The following is a 16,249-nucleotide window of genomic DNA, read 5'->3' on the forward strand; positions in this document are numbered from 1 at the left end:
GTCAAACCCCAGATAGCAGAACGAACAGGTCGAGTCCTAGGTCAGTCTTAGGAGCTATGGTGAGATTTGCTCCATTTCTATTTAAATTGTAACACTTTTTCCTAACTTCGCATCTAAACATAAAAATTAGCTCATGCACATTTGTGTCATCTATTTTGGCGGTGCATTTCCTCCTTTTGGGGGCAACTCATACATGGCTACCCTACGCTCGGCTGAGCCGCCCAGCCCGCGATTTGCAGAGCTCGGTAACCCGACCGAGCGCTTGAAAAAGACCTTTCCGCGAGCACGCGCAGAAGAGATTTACCCTGACCGCGGCCGTTTCCCCACCGTCACGCTCACCCCCCCCACACACAGCGATGCCTACTCCAGGCTGGGCTCTTCTCTCCTTCTCCTTCCTCCCTTACCCCGCCGGCACGGTGACATTCGCTCCGCCTTCGCTATGGGCTCGCTTTGCGCAAGCGCAGCCGTGCTGCTAGTGGCGGCGGCGGCGGCGGCAACTGCGGAGGGGGAGGGGGAGACAGAACGTTACGCCACGCGAGACGGGACTCAACCGAACGCAGCGGGCGGGGTCACGAACTCTGACCCCCCAGAGCCGGAGCCGCGCCGACAAATAAACCCTCAGGAGCTATTCCTGCGCCGTGGCTGTCAGGTAAGAGGCAGGGAGGGCGGAGATATGGAGAAGGAGGGAGCCGAAGCGGCGACGGCGCCGCCGCCGCTTCTGCGAGGCCTTGCCCATCCGCTCTGGCCTCCGCTGGCGCTGCCGCTTCAGGGTGCCTCCCAGCTGCGGCCTATTCCGAGCCCTGCGGCAGCGGGAGAGCGATGTGGTGGAGCTAGGCGGCGGCGGCGGCGGCTCCTCCCGCCGCCGCCGCCGCCCCCCTGACCTTTCACCCACAGGAAAGGCTTGCGTCTCCCCTCCCCGGATCCCGGCCGCGCCCCGGGGCCCGCTGCTCTCTCCAGGCCCAGTGCTTTGCTTCGTGGGGACTCGAGCGCGATGGAGTCGGAGCCGGAGCCATCCCGGCCGCCGCTGCGGCGCGTGGGAGGAGTTGGGGGTTCCCAGCCTAGCCTTGCAGCAGCCATTTTGTGCCTGCGAGTGACAGCGGCTGGGGCCTCGCTCCCGTATCGCGGGCCCGCCCGGCTTACGGGCTGCCTCCGCTGCTCGGTTAGGCGCTACTCGCAAACTGCCGATGAAGCCGGGCCTGGACTGTACCGCTTCTTTCCGTAACATTGAATGTGCCTCCGTGCCAAAACATCTAGACGTGTAGTTTTCTACGTATAGGAATGTGTTTTTGTGTGGGAGCATTCAAACACGTGAGCGTCACCCGCGATCTAGTGGTACAGTCTAGAACTGGGTTCACCACTTACTCGGTTCTTAATTAGAATTAGGCCTGAGTAGTACCTAGCAGCATAGGAAGCTGCCACATACTGAGTCAGGCCATTGCTCCATCTGGCCCAATATTGTTGACACTAACGGGTAGCAGCTCTCCAGGGTTTCAGGCAGCAGTTTTCCCAGTGTCCCCCTATGTAGAGATGCTGGGGATTGAACCAGGGACCTTGTGCATGCAAAGCATGTGCTCTACCATAGATAAATTCATGAAGGATAAGGCTAGCAATGGCTACTTGATGGCTATATGCTACTTGCAGCATCAGAGGCAGTATGCCTATGTACGCCACTTAACTGAGCAACGCCATTGGGCGGGTGCTATTGCACTCATGAGCTGCTTGTGTGTTTCTGTAAGGCAACTGGTTGGGCACTGAACAAAATGCTGAACTAGATGCGCCTGGATCTGATCCATCATGGTTCTTATGATATGTTCCTGTCCCTTTTTCCCTATATATCTATTTTCATTCATAGAGGTGATTATTATTGGGGTTGATAATTATTCTGGATTAAAAAGAGTAAGCTCCAGTACATGCCCTCTAGTTATTACTTTCCCTTTTGATAGTCTAATCTCTGGAGTGTGGTGTTTTGGCACAATGAAAGGAAAGGACATAGCTGCTACTGAGAAAGCAACATTAAAAGTTTTCCTTGGAATTCTCTCTATTTTCCATTCTTAAAATGCATTTGTCAGATGGTGCAGTTGACTAAAAATAAATTCTGTTTATAACTTGCTATTAAAATACAGTTCTTAAATCTACCTTTCTTTATTTCTCATTATGTGTTAATCCTTTAATATTGGAGAATTGTCATTTGAAAGCAAGCAAATGGATTTTTTGGAAAATGAATAGTAATCTAGAAGATCGCAACTGATTTGCATATGTACATGTATAGAGGCTGTAGTAAAATACTGTAATGAGAATTGAAATGCTTTATAAGAGTAGTGCCTTCTACAGTGCTACAACTAGCTTGCATGAAAATGTATTTAGTAGATGCTTGGTGCTCAGGAATACTATTTTAATACTGTTATTGTTTAAACTGATTTTGTAGCATTTGTATTTTAAAATGCCTTGGGAGCTCACTGAGAGGCGTGTAGAAATGTTTTTATAAATAAAATAAATGAATGCACTGTTTCTTATATGACCTCTAACTATTTGATTCTGCCTGTTGATGTGGGAATTCAGCTGAGTTTTTCAACCAACTCACGGAACCAAGAGCTCAAAAACTCTATGCTAACAAGCTACAATTTATTTGAAGGATTAAATTAGAAACAGTGACATGGGAAACAACACTTTTTTTTTTTTTTGGCTTTGTGTTAATACTTTATTTAGAAAATTAATATGCAGTATAAAGTATACCAGAATATAAGTAACAATGTCAGTAATTTATAAATAAACATTCCAATAATCCATCAGCACTGTGATACAATTTATCTCAATCCAACTGAGTTTAACAGTATTCTACTATATGTAGATACTGCCTTTATATCCATATCAAATCTATTTTAATATGATTACATTACCAGGCAGATGGAGCAACATTAGAATACTTTTTGTAAGCGTCTGTGCTGTTGAATAATTGTGAGCTAAAAATTGCTTTCTGGGGCTTCTAATACTTCAATTGAAGTTATTCTTTGTATTCATGTGATTTTAAAGTTTAAGAGAGAGAGGTCTATTGAAAATAATTAGGTTAGTAAGTTGGATCAAGACTGGTGCTACTGCAGCTGTTGGAGCATAGGACCTTTTTCAGTCACTACTGTTTTCATATACCCCCCCACACACACACACATTTATTGGATGGAATTCAATATCTCGTGGGCAAACGTCTGCTTGTACAATGGGACTTTCTCCTCTTCTCCCCAGCAGCTCCTTGCACCCTCCCAAAATCTGCTCCAGAAGGTCCCCCAATCATCCAGTGCAGGTTCTGAGGATGCACAAGCATGCTGTGGGGGAAGGGGGAATCCCCCCTCCCCAAAGTTTTGTTGATGGAAGCCGTTTTGTCAGCAGAAGTACTTAATTGGATTCCACCTAGTGTGTTACATTTCTTTAATTGTAAACAACCTTGGAGGCCTGGTATCAGACAGATATTTATATCCCACTACTCTGTCTGTCTATCTACTTTAACTAGCAGTGACCCTTCAGTGTTTCAGGCAGTTATTTTCTAGCCTATTCTAGCTGAAAACATTGGAGAAAGAACTTGAGGTTGTTTTACTGACCTTATGCCCCCATCTCAGAAAGCTCCTATTCAGCTTCTTTAGGGTTGTCAGTAGCATTAGTTGCCCCCATATTCTTTTCCTTAAAGCTCAAAGTAGCCATTGTATTTGATGTACAATGCCAAGATTCTCAAGCATCATCTGGTGATTTAAGTTGATAGCAGTCCCTACATTAACTTTTTCAGTACAAATTGTAATTGTAAATGAAACTGATCTTGAACATGTCTCTATCCTGGAGAGGTGGGAAGGCCTCATGCCTCCTGCTCTGCATTTTAGCTAGATGGGCAATTTCATCTATGTAGAGGAGGCTTCGGGGAGGAGGGAAGGAGGCTGGGGATGGTTGGGGATACCTCATAGCCCCATGTCCTCAGTCTCCTCACCTCACTGCTCCCAGGAACGCCTCCTTTTCCTCATCTCCACACTCCGTTTTGCAAGTGTGAAGAGGTAGCTGGTGTGGTTCTCTCCACCCTGGCTACAAGGGAGAGGGGGCAGGGAGCACCGTTTCCTGACTCCAGGCTCAGAGCCCTGTCTACAACCTCAGAGCCAAGAAACCAAACAATCATATGGCCCCCCTCACTTACTGTGTCGGATTTTAAATTTTGTGTTAGTGCCTTACAGTCTTGTCTTGGTTTCTCTTCTGTATTGAAACAGATATTTGAAGAAGAAAAAATTTCAGTGCTGATAATAATCTTAATAAAGGTGTCATAGATTCCATTATTTCATTGTTGTATGCGGATTCCAATGCAGGTATAATATGTGTATCCTAATCCCATGCTTTTAACTTTTGATGCAAGTCCCATTGATGTAAGCTGAGCCGGAAATTTAAAACGGCTTTCCTGATACTTAAGTATTCTCCCAATTATACTCCTTCATTTTGATGTGTTTTTAATTGCTTTTATATGGAAGCAGTTCCTGTAATAATATGTCCAGCAAAGTGGCATACCTGGCAATCTGTGTTGCTGCAATTCTGTTTTGTGTGTATGTGTTTTAAAGCAGCACCAGAAACTGTTAGTAGTTGTAGGGCAGGGAGGCTGGACTTTAAAAGCTCTCCTGGCGATCAAGAGGGCTGTTATGTTGTTAAAGGCATTGTGGACTAGCTTAGTTCTTCCCAGCTAGCCTTAAAGGCCCCAGCAACATGTTACAGCCCTTCATGTAAGTCAGAGGTGGAGAACCTGTGGCCCTCCAGATGTTGTTGGATGCCAATTCCCATCAGTTGCAGGCAGCATGACCAGTGGTTGGGGCTGATGGGAATTGTAGTTGAACAACATCTGGAGGGCCGCATGTTCCCCAGCTCTAATCTAAGTAGATTAGCTGGCTCCTACCCTGACTGGACTGAGTCTTGAGTAAGCACTGAGGTTACTGAATAATTGGGATGTGATTTGCACAGCTGCAAAAGGTAGCAGCAGAATATTCCGTTGGTATCATCTCTTCCATGCCCGTAATTTGGGTTTTCTGGATAATTTTGGATTAGAGAATTTTCATATGCAAATTACTTAACATGGGGTAATTTTCACCAGAACATTTTCAGTTTGTATCAGAGATTTTTCTGATGCCCTACAGCAGGGGTGGACAGAAAGGAGATCTCCAGAAGCCCCTGCCAGCATTGCCAGTGATCAGGAACGCTGTGAGTTGAAGTCCAAAACCGCTGCCCTAGACACAGGGGTGGGCAACTTGTGGCCCTCCAGATGTTTTGGCCTACAACTACCATCATCCCACACCATTGGTTATGCTGGCTAGGGCTGATGGGAGCTGTAGGCCAAAACATCTGGAGTTGCCCACCTTTGCCCTAGAGAGTTATCTAATTTAGCGTATTTGTTATACTTGTATTTAATAAACAACAATGCTAAAAAAAATTACCCAGGGTTAATTTTTTTTGTCCCAATACAACCACAAGTATTTGACCAGAAATATTTGTCAGGGAAAATTAAGGCACACTTGTTGTTGTTGTTCAGTCGTTCAGTCGTGTCCGACTCTTCGTGACCCCATGGACCATAGCACGCCAGGCCTTCCTGTCCTGCGCTCTCTCCCGGGGTGTACTCAAGTTCATATTCATAGCATCGGTGATGCTATCTAACCATCTCATCCTCTGCCATCCCCTTCTCCTTTTGCCTTCAGTCTTTCCCAGCATCAGGGTCTTTTCCAGAGAGTTTTCTCTTCGCATTAGGTGGCCAAAATATTTGAGCTTCAGCTTCAGTATCTGTCCTTCCAATGAGCACTCAGGGTTGATTTCCTTTAGGATTGACTGATCTGACCTCCTTGCAGTCCAGGGGACTCGTAAGAATCTTCTCCAGCACCACAGTTCGAAAGCATCAGTTCTTTGGCGCTCAGCCTTCCTTATAGTCCAGCTCTCACAGCCATACATTACTACTGGGAAAACCATAGCTTTGATTAGACGGACCTTTGTCGGCAAGGTGATGTCTCTGCTTCTTACTATGTTGTCTAGGTTTGCCATAGCTTTCCTCCCCAGGAGCAAGCGTCTTTTAATTTCATAGCTACAGTCACCATCTGCGGTGATCTTGGAGCCCAAGAAAGTAAAATCTGTCACTGCTTCCATTTCTTCCCCTTCTATATGCCAGGAAGTGATGGGGCCAGATGCCATGATCTTCGTTTTTTTAATGTTGAGTTTCAAACCAGCTTTTGCACTCTCCTCTTTCACCCTCAACAAGAGGCTCTTGAGATCCTCTTCGCTTTCTGCCATTAGGGTGGTATCGTCTGCATATCGGAGGTCGTTGATAATTCTCCCAGCAATCTTAATTCCGACCTCTGATTCATCCAACCCAGCGTATCTCATGATGTACTCTGTATATAAGTTAAATAAGCAGGGCGACAATATGCAGCCTTGTCGTACTCCTTTCCCAATTTTGAACCACTCGGTTGTTCCATGTCTTGTTCTTACTGTTGCTTCTTGACCCTCGTACAGGTTTCTCAGGAGACAGGTAAGGTGGTCTGGTACTCCCATCACTTTAAGAATTTGCCACATTTTGTTGTGATCCACACAATCAAAGGCTTTAGCGTAGTCAATGAAGCAGAAATAGCCGTTTTTCTGGAATTCTCTTGCCTTCTCCATGATCCAGCGAACGTTGGCGATTTGATCTCTAGTTCCTCTGCCTCTTCGAAACCCAGCTTGTACTTCTGGTAGTTCTCGGTTCGCATACTGCTGAAGCCTAGCTTGTAGGATTTTGAGCATCACCTTGCTGGCATGTGAAATGAGCGCAATTGTGCGGTAGTTTGAACACTCTTTGGCGTTGCCCTTCTTTGGAATTGGAATGTAAACTGACCTTTTCCACTCTTGCGGCCATTGTTGAGTGTTCCAAATTTGTTGGCATATTGAATGCAGCACTTTAACAGCATCATCTTTTAGGATTTGAAATAGCTCAGCTGGAATACTGTCATCTCCGCTAGTTTTGTTGTGACTAATGCTTCCTAAGGCCCACTTGACTTCACTCTCGAGGATGTCCGGCTCAAGTTCAGTGACCGCACTATCATGGCTATCAGGGACATTCAGATCTTTCCTGTATAGTTCTTCTGTGTATTCTTTCCACCTCTTCTTAATCTCATCTGCTTCTGTTAGGTCCCTGCCTTCTTTGTCCTTTATCATGCCCGTCTTTGCACAAAACGTTCCCTTGAGATCTCTGATTTTCTTGAAGAGATCTCTAGTCTTTCCCATTCTGTTGTTTTCCTCGATTTCTTTGCATTGTTCATTTAAGAAGGCCTTCTTGTCTCTCCTTGCACACTTAAGGCACACTTAGTGTGATTTAAATGTTATATTATGTCAATTTTTTTAATTGGAATACCCATAAAAAACTATACACAATAGCATGTACTTCAGCAAGGCTACTGAAAACTGTTGACACACTAGGGGCACAATCCTATGCATGTTTAGACAGAAAAAAGTCCTACAATTCCCAGCGTTCTCCAGCCATGCATTGGATTGCTCCTAATACATTTTAACAACCAAAAAACTGCATGATATGTTGACAATCAGTCATCTATTTCAACAGAGTTCAATTCTCTCCCACTGAAGTTTTTGGGGCACCTTCAGTTTTGCTGTTAATACTTATTAGTTCCATTTCACACAGACATATATGTACTTCAGTGACTATATGTGTTCTCTCACATAATTGCTAGGGATAATCACATGAAAACATTACTTACAACTTTGAAACTGTCAAGCTTGCCTAACATTGTATTTGCAATTGGCATCCATTCATTGTTACTAATGAACTTATGAAATGGAAATTCCCACAGAAAAATTAAGCACTGGAACATCCCCCTCCCCTATCACACAAACATGGCTAAGAATACTTTTCTCAATGGCTTGAATGCCTGTTTTCTGCTTCATCTTGAAAGTTAAGTGTGTGTCATGCCAGGTTGCCAGTAAGATGCTGTAAATATCTTCAATGTTAAAGAAATGGGAAATTATTGATACACTATTCAGAGTGTAGTAGAATGGTTTAATAATATTGGTCATGCCTCAGTTTTTCAATCCCAGATAAACATTACTAGTTATGAGTACTAGACATACCCTGAAATGTTCCCTGCCTCATAAATAGGAACTCCAGAATGAGCATAATCATGGAATGTACTTTCATTCTCCACTCTATTCTCCATTTGGCAGGTGAAAACTGAATTTCTGGTACAACTGGAATGCCTTGGTGCTGTATATTTTGGAGTGAGTCTGTGAGCACTCAAAAAAACAACACTCAGTTTGATACGATATCTGAACTTGGTACACATTTGGCACAACGCTAACACATTAAGATTTCATGCTTCCCTTATATTTTTATCCCTGATTTGCATAATATTTTAATGCTGTCTCCCTCCACCTGCCTTACACACAGCAGGTTTGCATGTATCAGACAGTTTTATGTGTTCAAGCCTCTTTCCATGAGCCTAATACAATTGCTGGATTAGGACCAGATAATTTTTGAAAGAGTTAAAAAAAAACACATAGGGTGGTTAATGGCCATTAAATAGGAATGGTAATCATATAACTTCTAACACTCAGCTTTCCCCAAATGCTGGAAGGGAATGGCTGGGTATAGATACACTGAAGAATCCAGGCAACAGCTGCTCTCTGCTAAATAAAGTCTAGTTTTCACCAGAGTGAACTTATTGTAAAAGTGCATATGTTCTTACAATGTGGGGGTAGGGGCGGCGCTGCAAACCTATGCTTGCTTACTTGGGAGAAATTCCCATCCAACTCAGTGGGGCTTATGTCTGAATAGACATGTATCGGATTGTACTGTTAATGTATTAAGAAAGCCCTCACTTGTACAGATAAAAGCTCTTCATTTTCTGCAGATAATTGCCTCATATTTGATAAGTTGATTTATATATTTATGGATTAATAATGAATATTGAATTTTAAAGTAGTCACTGACAAAATCATCACATATATTTAAATGTTGTATAAATCTGTATCATTGATATTCTGTTAATTCTTTGGGAGGCAGAAAATTCCATTTTCATCCTATAAACCTTTACAATAAAATATTTGCAGCTAAAATGAACTTTCTTTATTTAACCACAGGAGTCTCCAGAAAGTGATTATGTATACAGGACTTGGAATATAACATTGGTACCTGGGGTAAGCAGAATACTAACCTACAGATATCCTTAAGTGCATTAGGATTTTTTTTTTTTACGTCTGAAGAAATTCCTCCCTTAATTTACTTCATACTGGCTTTGTCCTTTAATAACTGGTGCCTTCAACTTCCCCTAAAATTGATTTGCAATTTTGACATTTCATGCAATGAATATCTGGAACTCCAGTTCAAGCATGGGATCTACCTCACTATACATTTCATGTGATTTCACTATATAATAGCCACCTAGCCAGGAATCGACAAACCCAGTTACACTTTCCTTTCCTGCATATCCAGCAAAGTTCCTCTCTTGCGAGTTCTCTGCATGTTAAAGAGAAGAGGAAGAGGTATTCCACAGTTCCAGATTGAGGAACTACTCCCCTCTGAATTCTGGCATGTGCAGATTTGGTGGGCAGGGAGATCTTTCATTTGCTTGCACCAAGTTTGGAGAGAGAAAAAGGTAGCATGAGTGCCTAGGAACTCAGGCCATTGGTCCATCTAGCTTGGTACACTGACTGGCAGTTGCTCTCTAGAGTTTCAGACAGGAAACTGTCTACTACCTAAAGATACCAGGGACTGTCTCTGGAAATTTTTGAATGCAAAGCAGGTGCTCTACCACTAAGCTACAGCCCTTCTATTTTGCTGCTTCCCACTTCCCCACTGCCTGTTCCATGGAGAGAAAGAGAAGCCCTTCCCTTTTCTGAAGTCATAGGAAGCGACCAGCTCCATCCCTCCCCTGAGTTCTCTGCATGTGCTAGCAGACATGAGCACCCAATGCCAATCAAAAACAATGATTTGCTAGTAGGCCACACCAAAATTTGTAGACCTCATCTCTTGGCTCCATCCACGTGCTGAGTATTTTTGTAGGATTGTAACCTTCAGAAAGTCCACATTCCCACTTGCCCCTCAATTACTAACTATAGAAGCACTATAGCGTTTAGATGTAGATTTTAAAAGAAATTATACCCCTGTGAGAATGATGGAGTGTTGAAGGTTGTTTTAAAGGTTGTATGCCTACTGTACTTTTAGGTCTGTTCAGAGGATAATAGGACCTCACAATTTTAGAAAAATGCTGAGGCCACAACTCTAAAAATACTTCTGTAGAAATAAATTTAGTTGGGATAAAGTAGGATTTAATTCCAGCTAAATGTGGCTAGGATTGGAATGGCGCTGTGGGTATAAACAGCATATGTCCTGGTCAGATAGTTTAAAATCTGATAGTTTTGCCATTTACTTCAATGTAATGTAGATACTGTCTTGGATGTATTTTCACTTTTGTGCCCTAAGGTTGGTCTTCATGAAGATGTGTGTTCCCAGACATGAGAGAGAAGTATTAAAGGCAAGGCAGGGGCTTAGAGGGACAGGGCTGCTCCAGTCCTTTGTATCTGTCCTAAATTCTGAAGGCAAGTGAGAGAGATGCTATTTCCTTTTATCCTATTGGCCATAATTTTGTCAGTGTAACAGCTATTTGTAGTCACCTCATTACTGGAAGAAAGCACAGAAGCAAGGGAAGAAATGCCAATAGCATTTACAAGGTAATCAAATCCTCTCATGCTGGAAACAGTAGAACTTCAACACCTAAACTTGCAAGGAATCAGTAATTTTGTGTTAAGAGGATCATCTGCTTCTAAATCCAGTGATGGATCATAGCTCAGTAATAGAGCATATGCTTTGTATATAGAAAGTCTTATTTTCCAGTTATTGGAGTAGGAAAAGACTCCTGTTTGAAACAGTAGAACAGTGGAGGGGAACCTCTGTCCCACCAGGCCTTCCCATCCATCACCTCTCCCTGCCATGCCAGGCCCCCTCTTTTCACACCCGTTATCTTTTCCACAGAGATCTGGTGATGCAGGAAGAGACTGACCTCCTGCTGCATCGCTAGATCACTGGGATTCCTCTCTGTACACTGCGAAAGGGGCAGACTCTTTCTCAGTGCCTAGAGAAGAAACACGGTGGAGAAGAGGAGAAAGAGAACGTTTCTTTGGCCACCGTGTTTTGGCCTAGCTAACTAGTGTTTTGGCCATGGCCAGCTCTGGGATGTGGCCCGCAGAGGATTATGTAGAAATGACTCCAGCCTTCAGCCTGAAAATGTTCCTTACTCCTACCCTAGAGAACTGTTCCCAGTCAACAGTGAGCTAGATGAACCAATGGTCTGACTCAATATAGGGTAACATCCTAGGTTCCTCAGTCCTTTATAAAGGGTGGGGGGAATAACGGAATGGAGAATAAATTGAGGATCTGACACCTTATGTGAATACAGGATAAATATTTTAATTAAAATTTATTTTTTTAATTATTCAAGCTCTTCAAATATATATTTTTTACTTTGAGTATTTTTCAAGGTAGTTTATATTCTAAAAGAAAATAACATGTATGACATCAAAAGGCATATAGTAACTATGGCATATAAATCCCAATATTTATAATTAATAATATTAATAATTGTTTAAGATGCTTTGTGTGTCTTTCATGACAGGAATAAATAATATTTACAGTTTTGTGCACAACTCTTAAAATAAAAGTTAATTTTTGTTATCAATATGCCATCACAACCTCAAACATAGGGGTTTCCAATTTCTGTGTTTAACAGAAATGTATATATAAAATTTATTCAGTCAGTTAAAACCTCAAAGTAAACACATCACAGAGAAAATTAAGAATCCAAAAGAATAACAAATACTTATTTATTTGATGTATAAGATCTTGTATAAAACTAGACTGGATAGCTTGGTGTAACAGGTTTTGCAATGGCAGAGAATCCATTTTGTGACTGATGGATTCGAACAAAATGGCAAACTTTCACTTATAAGCAAAATGTAAAATACACATTTTGAGTATGTATATTTGAGTGCATGAAATACCAAAGTTAACTACAGCATAAATAATAAATATGTCTATCAGAATTTGCCAGTGCTCTAACTTTTTAAACATGAATTACACTTTTTAGAGAGCAGTAGAAGATTACAGCAGCTGAAATAGCTATTAAATATGAATTACACTATGATTGTTATCTTGAAACTTCCTTATAGAAATAGTTGCAGTTAGAGCCCTTATCCCAGAAGATTATCCTGGTTGATTTGGGGTCTGTAAAAAGTGTGTTGGTTGCAGAATAAGGTTATCCACAGCGAAATTTATGAAAATGTTTCACTTATAATTGACAAGTAATTGTGCATTACTTTTAACATTCCTCAAAAAAATCCTTAGAAAATTACCTTTTTTGCAATCAAGCTCATTTAAATCTGACAAGTTTAATAGAAGTGATAGGTCTATCTTTTTGCAGTCATAGGGCAAATCAGAGCCAAATATGGCTTGTCCATACCTGTCATGTTGGTATAACTCATTTAGGGGATGAGCAGGCAGGAAATGTTTGCACCATAATCTGTAATATGGATTAGGCCCCTAGAAAGCAATTTCTTTTACTGGATAGCTGAGTCACGTGACATCAACTCCTGCTCCCTCCACATAATTCTCATCTCATCTCTAGGTGAGCCAAATAATAGCTCCCTTGGAACATATTTGTTGCAGGGCCTGCCAGTTGTTGATTCCTACATTAGACTCTGTTGAAAGCAAGTAGGGGCATCTACAAGACTGCACGGGAGACTGTTTTTTTAGTGAGGCTATGACATTCAGTTGGTTGTTCTTTAGCTGTGGCAATGACACTGTCTCATTTGTGAAGGTAGGTTGTGTGTAGGAAATATTTTAGATAAAGAGCAGGAGATGTTTTGCCAGAGGAAGCCTTTTCTGTGCCAAAGAAAAGATATCATCAAGCCCTAAGGCTCTACAAGTTATGAATGCTCTAAAAATGTGATATAAGTAGGATTCAAAATGCAGGACATCATATTTATTATTTCCGCCCATGACACTCAAGTCATCTGTTAGTTTTGACCTTGATGTGGTTGGCCATGTTTAAATTCCTGGCTTTTCTAGACTGCAGTATATAAATTCTTTCTAGAATACATTCTATACTTTCCAGAATGTAGAAAGCATTTTCTTGAATGAAAATGTTTCTATCTTCCCTAAAATTCTGAAGGTGCTATCCTATATGTGTGTATTCACCAGTAATCCCCATTGAATTCAATGGGACTTAATCTCGGGTAACATGGTATATGATTGCAGCCTGAGGTATCACACATGCAAGTAGCTATAGGCACATCATGGTAGCTTGACAATAATGTGGACTGACTTGTAAATAGGATAAACACACAGTTTTGAGATATAACAAACAACATTTCAACAACATTTTCATTTTCAGGGTGGTACTGCTGCACCATCAAAAAAATCTTGACTACCGTTGTTTACTTTTGCTCTGGTTTTCTCTCTTACAGTATGACATTTGAAAATCTTTTGTCAACAGGAAACATTGGTGATTCAAGATCATGGCAACTATTGAGGAATTGGCCCATCAAATCATTGAACAACAAATGGGGGAGGTACTTAAATATATATATACAAGTTTTGACAAATTGTACAATAACTCATATCATATATATGAGTTATATAAAAATCTCTCTAGCAATTTGTTGCCCACTTTGGAGTTTTCTATTCTTGACATCTTGAAGGGGAGGGGTGGTCCTGTGTCTCAGTGGTGGGGCATATACTTTGTATGGAAAAGGTCCCAGATACAATCCCTGGCATCTCCTGGTAAGTCTGGAAATATTCCTGCCTGAAACCCTGGAGAGCCGCTGCCAGTTAGTGTCGACAATACTGGGCTTGATAGACCCATGGTTCGACTCAGTATAAGGCAGCTTCCTATGTTCCTATGAATGTAAATTTACAGCTCTAAGGATACGAAGAACTTAATTTATATTTTAAATTTGGAATTGAGTTTGATATAACCCAATAAGAAGTTGCATGTTTTTAATATTTGGGAGTAGGAGCAGTAATATTGTTTTAGGTTATTTTCTTCCAAATATTAAACTTTAAAATAAGTAAGTTAGATTCTTAGCATCCAGAAAACTCTAGCTAATGGTGATTTTGTTTGATAATTAAGTTGTATGGTATGGAGAAATAATGGCTCTTCTCTTTTTGGGCAGGGCAGGGTGACAGTTACTTATTGCCATGGATTGTTTCTACCAGTGAGCACTGTATCTGGATACACATGAAAACAGAGGCCAGCATCCTGTTGGACACTAGCTCTAACGTAAATTATGTTGCACTAGCATAAAGGACCTCTAGCGCAACTCCACTTGTGTTAACTGGCACAAAGGGGTTCCCTTGAAAACCCATTACACCAGCTAATGCTATTGGCATTGCACCAGAGATCCATTATACTAATGCAATGTAATGTACATTAGTGCTATTGTTGTATTGGATACTGCCCATGGTTAAATCCAACATCACGATAGCAGAAGTCTACTAGCACAATGGGACTTTCTCCCTCTCTCTTGCCCCCTGCAGCCCTCCGTGCTGCTTGAAAATCTGCTCCGGAGGGTTTCCCAAAATTCAGAGCATATTTTGAGGACACACAGGGGGCTGCCTGGGGAGGGATGGGGAATTGCCCCCCTCCCAGTTCTGCTGACAAGCAGTTCCATCAGTGGAATGTCATCATTGGATCCAGTCCAAAATGTTCAGCTCCACCTAGCTTTATTCTCTACAATAGTTACATTTCAAATTGCTTGTGAGTAAACTAGTTGTTTTGTATTTCATGGGTATCCAAATTAATCTCTTGTGAGAAGGGCTGAGCAACTAGAAAACGTTACATTTCAGTCAGTCTCATACAGTCAGTGTTTAAGCACAGCAGTCAATCACTGATTCTTTTCTAGGGTTGCAGAGAATATAAATATGTAGAACAAAGATATAAGGTAACCTTCAGATAATACTTCTTGTAAGTAGAAATGTCTTCTGTTAAGTATAAACAATATTTACCCTCAACATTTTTTTTGTGAACTAGTTTGTCCAGCGCTGCTTCAGAGCAAGGGCACTTTGGAAGACATAGCAGAAATTGGTCAAATTTGTTCATTTAGTGGGTTAGTGTGTCTGTTTTTATTCTAGATAGCACATTCCCAAGGATCTGTCACACAAACACTAATGGATGGGACAGCACAAAGAATTCAGATTGTCCCTGCTGATACAAGCCTCTCCTTACCACAGCGGATACAAGTACGTTGGGTCTAAAATACATTGTTTAACTAGTTGAAAAGTATTTCCTGAACATCAGATGTACAATTTTCAGATATATTGAAGCCTCCTAGGGAAACCCCTAAATTAGGGGGGGCGCGAGAGGGATTGGAATAAATGCAATACTTACTTACTTATCAATCCTAAACTTATTTTACTGCTTTAACATTATAAAATGAATAATGTATAACTGAACATATATAATTGTACTATTTGGCATTTTTATTACATTGACAGAGCATTCATGTCCTGTTTTTTATATAGCCATCCTGGGAGTGCTTTTGCCCTGCAAGGGAGTCTAGCGAGATAGATAGATAGATAGATAGATAGATAGATAGATAGATAGATATTTTATATATATATATATATATATATATATATAATTTTAATTATATTAAAATAAAATATATAAAATTTATATATATATTAAAATTTACTCAGAAATAAGACCCATACTCTTTAATAGACCTTAATCCCAAATAAGCAGACATAGGATGCAGCCTCAAAAACATAAATGTTTTGTACAAGGAAAATTATTAATACACCCAATATGAGAGAGAGAGAAACTGCTGCACCATATGCTACCAAGGTTGTTTCATAGTCGAGGTGAAAAGGTCAACCACAAGGGAGGGCCAAGGGCATTAGAAGTAGGATACTTGCCCCAAACTAAATCAAAGGTTGTCAGAAAAAGGAAAGCAGGAATTCACAAGCAATAAGCTCTTGTATGCCCCTCTCATGAACGTGGCAGCACACTCTTAGGAGCAGAAATGCTTCTTGGCCTTGGGTGTTGTATATATGTACAGTATACAGGAATCACCTTTCTCTAACAATTCTTATATAAAAATCTTCATATCACACATTTTAAGTGAATAAATCCTTGACTTAAGAAAGGTTTCACATTCCAAAAAATAAAATATTTCATAGGATTTATTTTTTCAGTATTTCCCCAAATTTCCA

The 16,249-nt window shown here is 41.1% G+C and overlaps 1 protein-coding gene across 4 annotated transcripts in view; it reads left to right on the forward strand.

Annotated features, from left to right (window-relative positions):
* The first annotated feature begins 456 nt into the window (after positions 1 to 456).
* NR2C1 (nuclear receptor subfamily 2 group C member 1) overlaps positions 457 to 16,249 on the forward strand; it is a 56,536-nt gene continuing 40,743 nt past the window's right edge. The window contains exons 1-4 of one of the 4 annotated variants that reach the window (XM_084810234.1): positions 457 to 649; positions 9,121 to 9,177; positions 13,530 to 13,605; positions 15,167 to 15,274. In XM_084810234.1, the coding sequence (XP_084666360.1) occupies positions 13,552 to 13,605; positions 15,167 to 15,274 (162 nt within the window). In that variant the 5' untranslated portion in view covers positions 457 to 649; positions 9,121 to 9,177; positions 13,530 to 13,551. Of the gene's footprint in view, positions 650 to 9,120; positions 9,178 to 13,500; positions 13,606 to 15,146; positions 15,275 to 16,249 lie in introns of those variants that run through there. The other 3 variants (XM_084810236.1, XM_084810238.1, XM_084810237.1) reach the window with 3 other exon arrangements.

Source organism: Heloderma suspectum, chromosome 7 (assembly GCF_057233095.1).
Source record: "Heloderma suspectum isolate Gila_16-S chromosome 7, 16-S_ref, whole genome shotgun sequence".
NCBI classification, from domain to species: Eukaryota; Metazoa; Chordata; class Lepidosauria; order Squamata; family Helodermatidae; genus Heloderma; species Heloderma suspectum.